We start from the raw sequence: 15,520 nt of genomic DNA on the forward strand, positions 1-15,520 counted from the left end.
TGTACAATTCCACGCCAAACATAGAGCAGAATGAAACTGTAACAGTGAGCTTGGAGGGAGTGACAGGGTTGGGAACACGGTGTGCGCACGGCGGATCGCAGCTTTGTGAATAAAATGTACTATACCACATAGTGGCACTAGAATACGCTCGAACACTGCGTATCGTAACTACCAGTGTTCCTTGTTACAAAACGCTCTACCGTGAATAAGAAGTCTTTATTTGATCGAATGATGTTTTAAAACGCGCCATTTGAGAAAACGTATGAATGCGAACGCGTGAATAAAAGGAGGTCTTGATGTCGCTACACGTGGTCGGCTGTCTGTATGACTTTGGCATGTGTGTGAAGAAGAATAGCACCCACGTTTTGGACATCGCCATGTTAAAATGTAGTCCAATTTATTAAATTTCCGTTGCTTGCTAAAATGTTACTTTTAACGCACTTTTAAGAAGTATAACTTCGAAAACCGATGCTCGGTCACTCATGGCCTACACACCTTGACGTCCACCTGGGGCTTGAGCTTGCCGGCGCCGACGACCACGAAGCCGCGGTACATGTGGCCGTGGATGTTGCTGGAGTGCAGGTCGTGTAGCAGCTTCACGTACTCGACGTCCACGGGCCGGCTCTCCACCTGCAACACGCATCCCGGGGCCCTCTGCAGACTGCTTGCTGTCGTCCAACACTGGCTGAACGGCGTTTCATCGTCTTTCAGCTATTCCAAATACACAAGTTTTACGTATTTCCTTGCCCAATTGTTCCAACGTCCAGAAGCAAAATCAGGCCATGATGTACATATTTCACGTTAAAAAAAATTTATAAAAGTTATAAAAAATATTTCAATAAATATGAACTTTTTCATCCATCTGAATCTAATTATTATATAAAATTATTTTTACTTTCTATAAACAAGTTGGCTGCCAAAAAGTTAGCAAGCGTATGCAGCGAGTTCACGTTGTCACTCCCTTCCTCCTGCTTTCTCTTCTTCGAGTTGAAATAGCAAAGCCGCTTGTTCTGTGACGTCAAGAGTAGGCGAAAGTGAGTGAGTCGGACAACGGCCCAAGGCACCACGAAAACGAACTGGCTGGCCATAAAATGGTGCACAGGACTGGGCATAACTTGAGGTACAGATCTCGATATGGCTTGGAGCACATGACTGGACATGACTTAATGCTCAGGACTGGACATGACTTGATGCACAGAACTGGATATATAATTATATGCACTGGACTTGACATAACATGATGCACAGGACTGTAAAAACATTATGTAAAGGACTATACTTAAAACAATGCACAGGACTGGACTTAACTTGATTAAAAGAGCTTCACATGACTTGATGGCACATGGCTGGACATAACTTTATTCACAGGAACAGACATGATTTTATGCACAAAACTGGACATAATTTGATGCACAAGGCTGGACATGACTTGATGCTCAAAACTGGAAATAACTTGATTTAATGAACTGGATGTAACTTGATGCACAGGACTAGTTAAAACTTGATGCAAAGGACATGAAATAATTTGATGTACAGTATATAACATAACTTGATGCACAGGACCGAACAAATTTTGATACACAAGACTGGACATCACATGATACTTAGAAGTTACCATAACTTGATTTAATGCAATACTTTGGACATACGCCAATGCAATGGCATATGTCCAAGGAATTTTATTAACTCTAAATCCCCATTGCAAGAATCATTTATAGAATGTATTTATTTTGATGTAAAGGACTCACCATAACTTGATTAATAGGACTGGTTATAAATTGATTTTCATGACTGGACATAATATGATGAACTGGACTGGATATACATAATGCTCAGGACTGGACATAACATTATGTACAGGAGTAGACTTAATATATTCATAGGACTGTACTTAACTTGATGCACATGACTGGACATAACTTAAAGCCCAGGACTGAAAAAACTTTATGCATAGGTCTAGACATAAATTAATGTACAGGAGTCAAAACTTGATACATAGGAGTGGTCATAACTTGATTTAATACAATTGAGACTTTGATTGATAATCTATTACCATGAAGTATATCCAAATAATTATTTCAATCTGAATTCGCCACTGCAAGAATCATTTAAAGCATACACATAACTAAATGGACAGGACTGGATATTACTTAATGCACACCACTGGACCTAACTTCAAAAATATGACAGGACATAACTTAACGCACACAACATAATTTTATGCACAAAACTGAACATAAAGGTATGCACAGGACAGGACATAAATTGATGCTATAGTTGGACATAAGTTTTTCACTATAATGAACATAAATTAATGCACTGCACTGGACATAACTTGATTAGACTAGTCATAAATTATTGCACAGAAAATAACATAACTTAATGCACAGGACGCCAGATAGGAATGGACCCAAGTGTCTGCTTTCTGAGCTTTTACTTTGCACTGAGCCTTTGGTGATTACATGTTCAGAACTTTGTTTTCCACATTGGAGATGCTAATCTAATTCAGATATGAAGTCTGTTACTGGAGAGAAAGAAACAAATATGACCAAGTCCAGGATATAATCGCGGAAGTTATTGTCCACTCCATAAAATATCACATTACGGGCATGCATTGTTTCAGTCGGACGGAGTATGGTACATTTATCCCCCTGTAATTGACGTATCCAACACCAGTGCTCTCGGGCTGCTGAATTTAAAGTACAGAGGGAGCGTGGCGTAGGAAATGGAGTCGGGTTAGTTTCCCGCCCGCAACAGGATCCGACTGAAGTCCTGTTGCCAAGTCCAGGGACCACACTGGTCGAGCGGGCACATTCCCGTGGCGCAGTTAGATGCAAGCCGGCTTTGTGCGTGAGGGATTCTGGATTTGAGTCCCGGGTAGGTCATGGGTGTGAGAATTTAAGAGTCTTAATTTTTCACACCTTTATCACTTAGTCACTAAATAAAATAAAAATAAAATATATAAATAAACCTTGTAATGGGTTGGTGAAAATTAATAATTGATCCGGGTTCGATTCCCGACGGCATCAGAATCCGGAAAAAGGGAATGTATTGAACTACGGGTTTTCTCGAGACTCTCCGGTTTCCACCAATTTTACTCTCCGTCGCTGCTAAATTTCATTGCTTCACTCTTCTTCTGCTATTGAAGAGGGTGCCCTTTTTTCATGAATTATTCACTAAATCTAACTCTTGTTATTTTATTAATTCACTAATTCATTCCATATCCATTCATAATTAATCACTTCATTTGTTGAATTAACTATATATTATTGATTAATATATGCATTTGTTCATTATCATTTCATACTTTCTTACACTTATTCACTAGTTTTTTCAAGATCCATGTAGTCCTAATACCCATTTCCTTTATTTTAATATTATTAACAGAAAGTCATCAATACATAAATTCCTTCACTAGTTTAGGTTCTTCATTACAACATGTAATCATCAATTTCGGCCATTTATTTATTCGATAACTAACAATAAATACTTTTGTTCCATGGTTAATAGTTTATTCTTTAATCGAATTGTTGGCAGTTGCTTGTATTATTGATTGATGGGTTCGCTCGTGCCGGGGGCGCTACTCACGTCGTGCAGGATGGTCAGCACCGCCTCTTCGGAGCGGCCCGAGGCGACCACGAGGCGCGGCAGGCTGTCCGCTGGCGCCGACCCATTCACCTTGGTCTTCTCGTTCCAGCGCAGCAGCACGTGGCAGTTGGCGCCGCCGAAGCCGAACGAGTTGATGCCCACCAGGCCGTGCTCCAGGCGCTGCGGGTCCGCCACCACCTGCGCACACAGGGTTGCCAGCCGTGCCGGTTGCTTTCTCTCAACCAGTGTTGCCATTCTCCCCCTAGTGCGGTCCTTTTCGACTAGTGTGGCCACTCGCACCCAGCGTTGCCAGTCATGCATATTACTTTCCTTCTCGACCATTGTTGTCATTCTCGCCCAGAATAGACCTCAACCAGTGTTGCCATTCTCGCCTATTGTTGTCCCTCTCAACCATTGTTGCCATTATTGCCCAGTTTTGCCCCTTTCAACCGGTTTTACCAGTCTCGCTCAGTGTTGTCACTCTCGCTCATTGTGGCCACTCTCGTCCATGTTGTCAGTTATCGCTCAGTATTGTCCCTTTCAACTAGTGTTACCAGTCTCGCTCAGTGTTGTCACTCTCGCTCACTGTGGCCACACTCGTCCATGTTGTCAGTTATCGTTCAGTATTGTCCCTTTCAAGCAGTGTTACCAGTCTCGCTCAGGGTTGTCACTCTCGCTCATTGTGGTCACTCTCGTCCATGTTGTCAGTTATCGCTCAGTATTGTCCCTTTCAACCAGTGTTACCAGTCTCGCTCAGTATTGTCACTCTCGCTCATTGTGGCCTCTCTCGTCCATGTTTTCAGTTTTCGCTCAGTATTGTCCCTTTCAACCAGTGTTACCAGTCTCGCTCAGTGTTGTCACTCTCGCTCATTGTGGCCACTCTCGTCCATGTTGTCAGTTTTCGCTCAGTATTGTCCCTTTCAACCAGTGTTACCAGTCTCGCTCAGTGTTGTCACTCTCGCTCATTGTGGCCACTCTCGTCCATGTTTTCAGTTTTCGCTCAGTATTGTTCCTTTCAACCAGTGTTACCAGTCTCGCTCAGTGTTGTCACTCTCGCTCATTGTGGCCACTCTCGTCCATGTTGTCAGTTTTCGCTCAGTATTGTCCCTTTCAACCAGTGTTATCAGTCTCGCTCAGTGTTGTCACTCTCGCTCATTGTGATCACTCTCGTCCATGTTTTCAGTTTTCGCTCAGTATTGTCCCTTTCAACCAGTGTAACCAGTCTCGCTCAGTGTTGTCACTCCCACTCATTGTGGCCACTCTCGTCCATGTTATCAGTTTTCGCTCAGTATTCTGGACATGCAAAAAGACAAGATATTCTATTACAGTAAAAACTGCACTAGCTGTGTCTACCATTACACACTATTTTCAGTGTCTTGTTGAAAAACATATCGATCAAAGTTGGGCACGAAAAAATTGATAGTGCGTAATTTGCGCGCGCGTTCTTTTTAAGGTATAAGTATCAGGTGTAGCCACTATTGCCCAACATTGACAATTGTACCCCATGTTGCTGCCCTCGCCCAGTGTTTGAACTTCTATTAACTGCGCTTGTTAACATCAGAAGAGGTATGATATGGATGGCGTGCTATAAATAAGCAGAATAAATTTTGTGACCTCTACGTTCAACGCCTTATTTTCCAGCAGAACTTTCAAAAATACCTGTCATGAGGAACATCTGCAAGGTTTTTATTTTTCTGAAATCGAATAACAATTTGAATTTTCGAATTTTATTGGTGAAAATGTTTGGTATTTCATTAATAATGCATTTAACGTGTTCTGATTCAAATTATTTCATAATATAACAAGATATCTTAAGATAAACCCGTGTCTGTTGTAGTACCATTTGTAATTAAATGTACATGCCATTGTTTACATGAACTGAATTTGGATATTTCTATTGGGTAAACTTAAGCCAATAATGAATCCACGTGCTGAATACAAGACAAGTCTTTATTATTAACGCTACCCGATTTTATGAAGGAAGGGTAATCAGGTGACAAAAATTAAAATCGGACTACACTTAACGTACATTAAAAAAACTGTGTTATGATCCATGTTTTATCCGGGATTATAGCGCAAGCCTTCTCGCATCGAATTCTCCTGATAAAATCCATGGCACTTAGATGCCAAAAGTTGCTTCGAAGCCACAGGGAACTGCTTTAAAAACCTTCTTTGTAGGTATTTGCGATGACTAGGTACTTTGTAGTAGTGGTAAGCCTGTTTAGTTTCCTAACGCTACACTTTTGCACGTGAGCCACGCGGTTAATACCCCAGCTGCTAAATGTATCCTGGCAGGCGTTGCTACAGCATACGAGGCCGTGTTCTCATTGGCAGATTCTGTATACTAAATTCTCACGTGAACCGAATTTTACACTTGCCAATTAAGATGACTTGTTTAGTGGATGCGTATTTTGATTTATTTCGAAATCAATGAAACGCAAAAACTTACCATAAAAAATTATGAACTCATCCTGTTGATATGAAACACTAAAAATTGAATATATGTGTGATGTTTATTTATTTAAAAAAATTTAAATTATATGTTTCAATCAAAGTAAAAATATTACTACGATTGATTAAGTGAAATTTATAAGTTTGGTACTAAATATTTCAGTTATTATAAATTGTTTGTAGCATTTGTAAGATGTATTTAATAAAATACCACGAAATAATAATGTTTAAAACTTTTAGATTCTTTTTTTATTTTTGCTAACTGTAGGAAGTATTTTTAAGATTACATCCGTTTGAAAACGTACAAAATCACAAATCCAAAAATTATGTAATAACCAGTTTGAACTTGGCCTCAAACCACACTTAAATTTTTTAACAGAGACTGCTTACTATAACACTTTACATATTCAGATTAATGACTAGTGCAATAAAGTTATTCAGCATCAGGTTTGCTTTATTATATTTATTTGACACCTTCTGTATTTGTATGAAGGGGATGATATTAACAACTAAATTTGCATTAATTTGGCGACAAGCATGTATAAAATAAAAAACCAGAAAATTTTCGTTCCATTTCACCATAAATATTCAGTTTTTATTTCAAGAAATCATTTCGGTATTAATCCTTATGATTTCAAAGCTCTAAGACTTTAAATACCCAATATTTCTAAAAACATTTTTTTTCTTCTATTTATTTGCTTAGCATTCCTAGAAATTGTAATTATGTTAAAAATTTTGTGTGGTATTTTGTGCAAATACTTATCATTCTTAAAACTGAATTGAAAGGGTGCATATTACCCATAGGAGTTATGTAATGCTGCAACTGCCTGAAAGCATAAACCTTCTCGGGTGAGTTTCTGAATAGCATGTTTACACAATAGGTGTCGTTTATTCATTTTTCGTATTGTAACAACATATTTTTCTCAAGAATTGAAAGAGAAAATACAATACTACTAAGACAGTAAGTGGGAGTGATAGGAACCAAAACGCCATATTGATTTGAACAGTTTTCATGCCATGAAATTGTTTGTATGGATTAGTATTAAAATTAACTTCTTGAAAGAAGATATCAATCATTAACTGTGTCTGTTAGCAATATTATTACACTTGTAGTAATTCCTGAAAACATAATTAAAAACCGCACGTATGTGACTTCAAGGGCTAATCTATTTGTAACAGCCAATAATCATTAAATTCTGGTTATTCATTTGAAATGCTATGCTGTGACGCAGAAAAATTTCGAAAATAAAATGACGGATAATTATTACGGGCTTAAAACTGTTGAAACCAAGATGGTGTCTTTAAGTTCTTATCTCTACCCATTCAGTGACTAACGAATGTCTTTGAAAATCACGTATTGAAACATTTTTTTTTGGAAAAAATACCAGCTAATGTATTATGAACAAATAATATTTATGGAGTTGCTAGGCTTCTGGACTGTAGCCGCGCCAAAGGCAAAGATTCCACCGACGTTTCGATTGACCTTGCGGTTGCCATCATCAGGGTAGCAGTTAGGAAGGTAGTTAACTTCAACTGATAGCGACTGCAAGGTTGACCGAAACATAATTGAAATCATCACCTTCGACTAGGCTACAACCAAGAAACGAAGCAATTCTAGACAATGGTCGCGAAAACCTGTGATCCTTATTGAATATTATTTCTGTATATTGAAATGTTTCATAGGGGGAACTTGGAGAAGCTACCACCAGGAGTGACCTGGAGGGAAGGAAAGTCATGACCAGGCTGGACGGGGCGGGACGTGGAGAAGCTACCACCAGGAGTGACCTGGAGGGAAGGAAAGTCAGGACCAGGCTGGACGGGGTGGGACGTGGAGAAGCTACCACCAGGAGTTCCCTGGAGAGGAGGAAAGTCAGGACCAGGCTGGACGGGGCGGGACGTGGAGAAGCTACCACCAGGAGTGCCCTGGAGAGGAGGAAAGTCAGGACCAGACTGGACGGGGTGGGACGTGGAGAAGCTACCACCAGGAGTGCCCTGGAGAGGAGGAAAGTCAGGACCAGGCTGGACGGGGCGGGACGTGGAGAAGCTACCACCAGGAGTTCCCTGGAGAGGAGGAAAGTCAGGACCAGGCTGGACGGGGCGGGACGTGGAGAAGCTACCACCAGGAGTGCCCCGGAGGGAATGACAGTCAGGACCAGGCTGGACGGGGTGGGAAGTGGAGAAGCTACCACCAGGAGTACCCTGGAGAGGAGGAAAGTCAGGACCAGGCTGGACGGGGCGGGACGTGGAGAAGCTACCACCAGGAGTGCCCCGGAGGGAATGACAGTCAGGACCAGGCTGGACAGGGTGGGACGTGGAGAAGCTACCACCAGGAGTTCCCTGGAGAGGAGGAAAGTCAGGACCAGGCTGGACGGGGCGGGACGTGGAGAAGCTACTACCAGGAGTGCCCTGGAGGGAAGGAAAGTCAGGATCAGGCTTGACGGGGCGGGACGTGGAGAAGCTACCACCAGGAGTGACCTGGAGGGAAGGAAAGTCAGGACTAGGCTGGACGGGGTGGGACGTGGAGAAGCTACCACCAGGAGTGCCCTGGAGAGGAGGAAAGTCAGGACCAGGCTGGACGGGGTGAGACGTGGAGAAGCTACCACCAGGAGTTCCCTGGAGAGGAGGAAAGTCAGGACCAGGCTGGACGGGGCGGGACGTGGAGAAGCTACCACCAGGAGTGCCCCGGAGGGAATGACAGTCAGGACCAGGCTGGACGGGGTGGGACGTGGAGAAGCTACCACCAGGAGTTCCCTGGAGAGGAGGAAAGTCAGGACCAGGCTGGACGGGGTGGGACGTGGAGAAGCTACCACCAGGAGTGCCCTGGAGAGGAGGAAAGTCAGGACCAGGCTGGACGGGGCGGGACATGGAGAAGCTACCACCAGGAGTGCCCCGGAGGGAATGACAGTCAGGACCAGGCTGGACGGGGTGGGACGTGGAGAAGCTACCACCAGGAGTTCCCTGGAGAGGAGGAAAGTCAGGACCAGGCTGGACGGGGCGGGACGTGGAGAAGCTACCACCAGGAGTGCCCCGGAGGGAATGACAGTCAAGACCAGGCTGGACGGGGTGGGACGTGGAGAAGCTACCACCAGGAGTTCCCTGGAGAGGAGGAAAGTCAGGACCAGACTGGACGGGGTGGGACGTGGAGAAGCTACCACCAGGAGTGCCCTGGAGAGGAGGAAAGTCAGGACCAGGCTGGACGGGGCGGGACGTGGAGAAGCTACCACCAGGAGTTCCCTGGAGAGGAGGAAAGTCAGGACCAGGCTGGACGGGGCGGGACGTGGAGAAGCTACCACCAGGAGTGCCCCGGAGGGAATGACAGTCAGGACCAGGCTGGACGGGGTGGGACGTGGAGAAGCTACCACCAGGAGTTCCCTGGAGAGGAGGAAAGTCAGGACCAGGCTGGACGGGGCGGGACGTGGAGAAGCTACCACCAGGAGTGCCCCGGAGGGAATGACAGTCAAGACCAGGCTGGACGGGGTGGGACGTGGAGAAGCTACCACCAGGAGTACCCTGGAGAGGAGGAAAGTCAGGACCAGGCTGGACGGGGCGGGACATGGAGAAGCTACCACCAGGAGTGCCCCGGAGGGAATGACAGTCAGGACCAGGCTGGACGGGGTGGGACGTGGAGAAGCTACCACCAGGAGTTCCCTGGAGAGGAGGAAAGTCAGGACCAGGCTGGACGGGGCGGGACGTGGAGAAGCTACTACCAGGAGTGCCCTGGAGGGAAGGAATGTCAGGACCAGGCTTGACGGGGCGGGACGTGGAGAAGCAACCACCAAGAGTGACCTGGACCAGGCCGGACGGGGCGGGACCTGTAGCTAGACCCGCGCAGCTGCGAGTCCGACGTTACCTGCAGCCGGCCCGTCTCCAGCGCCTCGACCCCCTCGCGCACCGTCTCGAAGTGCAGGTTGGGCGGGATCAGGCCCTCCTCGAAGGCGATCACCACCTTGGCGACGGAGCACAGCCCCGACGCCGGCTCCGAGTGGCCGATGTTGGACTTGACGGAGCCGATGGGCAGCGGGACGCTCCGGCCATTGCAGAACACCTTGTCGATGGCGTTCAGCTCCTCCGGGTCGCCCACCTGCGCCAAACCGCGCATCGACATTTACAACACCAGCGAACAAGCTTATCCGGGTCGCCTACCTTCACCGACCCACGCATCGAGTCAATACCACCGGACCAGCTCCTTCGGGTTCCCCACCTTCGTCCACCTACACATCGTCAATTACCACACTGGCGATTCAGCTCTTCCTGATCGACCAACTTCGTCAACTCACGCATCGTCAATCAGCCCACCGGTGAACCAGCTCCTCCTGATCGCCCACACGCACATCGACAGAAAACCGGTGAACCCTCTCTCCTGGGTCGCTCACCTTCGCGTACCCACGCATCGTCAATCACCACATCGGCGAACCAGCTCCTCCTGATCGTTAACCTTCGCCCATCCACACATCGACACTTTCAACACCGGCTAAACCTCTCCCCTGGGTCGCCAACCTTCATGCACCCACACACCAACACTTACAACACCGGTTAAACAGCTTCCTTGGGTCGCCTACCTTAGCCCACCCACCCTTCGACGTAACACAGGCGAACCATCTCATGTACGTAGAACCACGGATACTTCGTGGATTCAAGGGGCAGCACAGTAGACTTAAAGAACATATTCATCTGCTTCCATTTTTAAGATGTTTATGTGGACATAACACCATTGCTGGTTATATCATACGTCATAAGAATCCTCAATAACAGAAAAAAAGATAAATATACAAAATAAATTAATATGAAAACCTTTATAAAAAAAACCAAGATCCGCCGATATAAAAAAAATTGAAGAACATAGCACAGAAAATTCCATGGAAGGAATTATATTATTTTAAGAATTTTCTGTGCTATGTTTTTTAATTATTTGACTTTTTGACTTTTTTTTTTTTTTGGCTTTTAAATTTTGAGAAGCTGACTTTGGCTTGTATTCTAATATTTTGCATTTCCGTATTTTTCTCTTATATATTTCGTATAGTCATCTTACTTGTCTGTTATTCATGTTCCTTAATTCATGCGGTGTAACAGGCAATGGCGTGGTCCACATAAACAACGTATGCAGTCTACAGTCGCGATGTGTGTGCGCGATCCTTTTGTTGAGGTCAAACACGCAAGTTTCTTCACTTCTGGAAGCGTTTTTTTTTTTTCATTTCAAAAAATGTATTTCCGAACATGTAACAAAGTCGTGCATGAAACTGACCTACAAGTGATTGTGAATTGGTTTCGGCATGTCTCCCGACTCCAATTTTTAATCAAACTAATACATTATCTTATTTTTTTTTTAACATTCAGTGATAAAAATAATATATCCGCAGCCAACATTAAGTGTTAAGGAAATGAGGATGCCTTACCTACGTGACCAGATCCTATTTTAAATCAAACGATTCCTTCACTAGACTGTTAAATATTTCCATGTTGGATAACATGCCTCTCCGAAAAATCCTGTACTGCATAGAGTAGGCCACGTGTATGGACACGTGGATTACATATTTTAGCTTGTAGCTATTTCTGCGATTCAAGAAATTGGACGAGCGCTTATCTCCCTCCCTCCCCCTCGTAGCAATCCTTGGCAACGCTACTTTTTGTTGTTGTTTGTGACGTTTTCCTCCTGCTCTAGTATCGTCGCGCATGCGCAGCCAGTGCTTGATTATGTCTTAAATAGGCTGGCACCCGAAGCCTCAGTCTACTTCGGTCTTATTTAGTTCAGCTATTTACTTCGACTGCTCGCGCTGGCATTAATGGTTGTTTGTTCCACGACCGACGTGACCCCGTATTCATGGTGAACGTGAGTGTAAACGTTTGGCCGTTGATCGGGCCATGGTTGTTGACGACCTTAACGTAATTTATTCAGGAATTTGCTATTTCAGGTACTTTCCTATTGTATGCCTTTTGTAAAGACAGTATTATGTCGAGTATGCGCACGTTTCGTAGTTTTTGTGGATGTGCTTCTTGTATTTTGTGGTTTATTGACTTGTCTGCGGCACGTTCGTGTCGATGGAATTTAATTGTGAAAATTTGCTTATATTTTGGATTTTCAAGTTAATTTCATCTGTATTTGCAGATCGTTTTGCGTCTAGTCTTGCAGCCCTATGAGTAACGTACTTTGTTTTAATAGAACTCTATATTTCTGTTTCCTGGTGCCCAGTTTAGCTGCGAGCAGAATAACCTGTCCCTCATCAACGGAGCACGAATCTCGTGTAAGTACGCTTAAAAGTAGGCGCTGATTGGCTGTTTTTAGCCCTGGAGCTTTGCCACTGCGGCCTTAGTATATTTTGATATTTTCTCTAAATTCTTTGCTTATTGTTATGTGCAAGTTGTGGCACTTTGGCCCCCTTATGTGTTGTGTGTTTGTTCTCTGCCCCTTACCTGAACTCGGTGCAATGCCTGTAGCTTTTTATAGTTACGTACTTAATGTGTGTGCATAGGTTTTATGGGATATATAAATTGTGTTTGTTGCTGTGCACATATATTTGCCATATTCTGCGTACCTGGTTTGAATACGTTTTTTAGTGCACTGTGTTAAAACATACATTTTTATTAGGTACGAAATCTTACATTCTGTGTGCCATTATTGTGAATTTCTCGGCGTGTATATGATTTTAATTAGGGTAGAGAGGGGCAATTCCGATCACTTCAAATTGTGTTGTGAAAATAAATTGTTGAAAATAAGATTAGGTTAATGAAAATACATGAGCATAAACTTCAATATGTATACTTAATATACCTTGAATGAAAAAGGTAATTAATGGCACATATAAATTTACAAAAAAATTATTCTTTAAAAGGTGATATCACAGGATTCACAAAACAAGTGGGGTAATTGCGATCACACACGGGGTAAATCCGATCATAGTGGGGCAATCATGATCACACACATTTACCGCATCTGAATTGTTTCTTTCCTTTGGCACCCACACAGATTTCATGATACGAGCTTCTACATTTCTGGCACTTGATCCAGTCCCCTCTGTTGGCAGACTGGCTCCATCTTCTGTTGCAAAATCCACATGGTGCGTCACTCGAATCTTTCATGATGAGGATTTCTTCTCCACTAGAGTCCATTTCATTTTCTGCAAACAGTCTTCGTCACTTCACAATGCAATCTATCTGTTTCTTTTTTAATGTGGCAATTTTAACTTTTTCTGCTGTTGCTTTGATGTTTCCATCCGATGTCAGATGTCGAGATTTCTGCTTTCTGGTTTGTTTCGGTGCATTCCTATTTGTAGATGATTTGTTTGGTGTTGGAATGATGTCATTAAATCCAATGAGTTTCTGTTCACTGGGAGACTTGGACGTAGAAGCTGATATGGACATGGTGGATGAAGCTTGGGTACTGGAGCAAACTGTGTGTTTGGACGGGGAATGTTGGCTGTGTGACTTATTTTGAACATGATCAAGAGAAACATCAGATGAAGGACCTGAAGTTTGCATGGTGAATGATTTTGTTGATTTAGAAGGAGATTCAGCTCGGAAAGCTACAGATGGTAGAAATTTATCCATTGAGATAGCCTTAGAATTAATTGGGTAGAGACCAGTACACTGAAACCCTTTAGTAGCATTCCCATGGGATGCAGCTTTGTTCCACGCAGCTGTGAAAATCTTTCCAAATTCAGACTTGGTGATCGATTGTGTTGGGTTGTTGTGAAAGAATGTGGTTGCTTCTTGATGGTAGAAAGTTTTTAATGGTTTGAATAGTGTGCGATCTAGAGGCTGAAGGATATGAGTGGTATGAGGTGGTAAACAGAGAAGTTCAATTTCATTTTCTCTGCAGTAGTTCAGGCATTTAAGCGAACAATGTGATGCGTGTCCATCCAAAATAAGAAGGCATTTCCCTGGGAGTCTGTGCTTTAGAAAATGTTGCAACCATCTGAGAAATAGGTCCTCATTTATATATCCAGATTCAGACATTGCTGCTACAGATCCAGATGGCAAATTAGACTCTCGATACCGCACACCCTTGAAAATCACGAATGGTGGTATGTACACCCCACTAGCACTGAAACAAGCTACTACTGACACATTTTCCCCACGTTCTACACTTGTCAATTTAATTACTTCTCTTTGGCCTTTTTCACAAATGATTTTTGATGGCTTATTGTTTAAAGGAAATCCAGACTCATCAACATTATAAATTCTCTCTGGCTTCTCCCTGAGTTCTAATTCATTCGTCAAATCACCAAAGAGGTCATAAAAGTCATTAAATTCTTTTTCATCCATGGCAGCTGCCCTCATTTTTGACAAACCTTCCGGTTTCCTCAAAGAGAGTTGAGGATGTCTGGCCATGAACTTGCCAAGCCAATCTTTACCAGACAATTTTTCGGTATTGCTCCATGGAATTTTTAGACCCTTCTTTTCAGCATACATGTATGCTGCATTTCTTACCTGAATTGTGGTCAAACCAAAGCCTCTTTTCGACAGGTTGAGCAGTCTGTCACACAGTTCATCTTCCTCCTCAGCATTTAGTACAGGTGGGTGACCAACTTTATGTTTGCACTCTTTCCCTTTGTCTCCTAATAACTGCTGTAGTTTTACTTTTTGGATCCTGTTCTGAAGTGTGGTGAATGGCACCTGATGTAAGCTAGCAGCTGCTCTGATGGTTGTTTCTCCATGGAGGACACTGCTGATAGCATTTGACATAGACTCCTCGGACTACTGAAGAGTGGTGTTCTTTCTTTTGTAGTTTCTGACCATCTGAAATTCACAACTATAGTACATATTAGTGTTGATTTACATTTTAGATGTTTTAAATGCATGCAACACTTCAGTAAAATGCATCAAAATGTTTATCTCGGTTATAACTTGGGTAGTGTGGAATTCTGTTATCGTCTCGTATTTCAGAAAGGATTTGGAGATTAAATAAATTATTAATAACAATATTAGATTTCAGTATCAAGATGTTTAAGAAAATCCGTAATTAACTAAACTTTGTTACGAGAAATCTTATGCTGCTATGGTCCCCGAAGACCCATTTCGAAAGTTGTTAGATTTCAGCACACAGCGGCTGGTACTAAGAACCAGTAAAATTTGTGGATGGCAAACACTCTGACAGTATTTAACCAATGGTCATATTTCAAGGTACAAACTTGACACTTTTTCGTTTTATATATGTCAAGTTGGTAATGCCTTTATTTTATGGCATCGAGATGAAAAAATGTGTGCGAGTTATTTAAAGTGTGGCCAACACGGAGTGCGACCAGCCAACTCTTTCTTGAGTAATATAGGGTGCGACCCGCCAAGCATCGGCAGTGAAACCAATCACCGCAACGGAATGTGCGGTAGTCGAAAATATAAACATCAGTATCTACAAACTGGCGACAGCTAGGTCTCTAACTGTCCCCTCAGCTATCCTTGAAACATTAAGATAATACTTTTTTCTGTCAGCTACGTGCACCGTGACAATAGAGCAGTGTCGAGTAATCGCTTTTAAGATTAGTTGATA

At 43.2% G+C, this 15,520-nt stretch overlaps 1 protein-coding gene across 1 annotated transcript in view; it reads right to left on the reverse strand.

Moving 5' to 3' along the window:
• Nucleotides 1-15,520, reverse strand: part of LOC134528920 (fatty acid synthase-like) — a 183,780-nt gene that overhangs the window by 134,394 nt on the left and 33,866 nt on the right. Inside the window, exons 7-9 of the mRNA XM_063362588.1 lie at nucleotides 9,890-10,120; nucleotides 3,589-3,786; nucleotides 496-630 (exon numbers count right to left, since the gene is read on the reverse strand). Of these exons, the coding sequence (XP_063218658.1) occupies nucleotides 496-630; nucleotides 3,589-3,786; nucleotides 9,890-10,120 (564 nt within the window). The remainder of the gene's footprint in view (nucleotides 1-495; nucleotides 631-3,588; nucleotides 3,787-9,889; nucleotides 10,121-15,520) is intronic.

This window comes from Bacillus rossius, chromosome 2 (genome assembly GCF_032445375.1).
Source record: "Bacillus rossius redtenbacheri isolate Brsri chromosome 2, Brsri_v3, whole genome shotgun sequence".
Taxonomy (NCBI): domain Eukaryota; kingdom Metazoa; phylum Arthropoda; class Insecta; order Phasmatodea; family Bacillidae; genus Bacillus; species Bacillus rossius.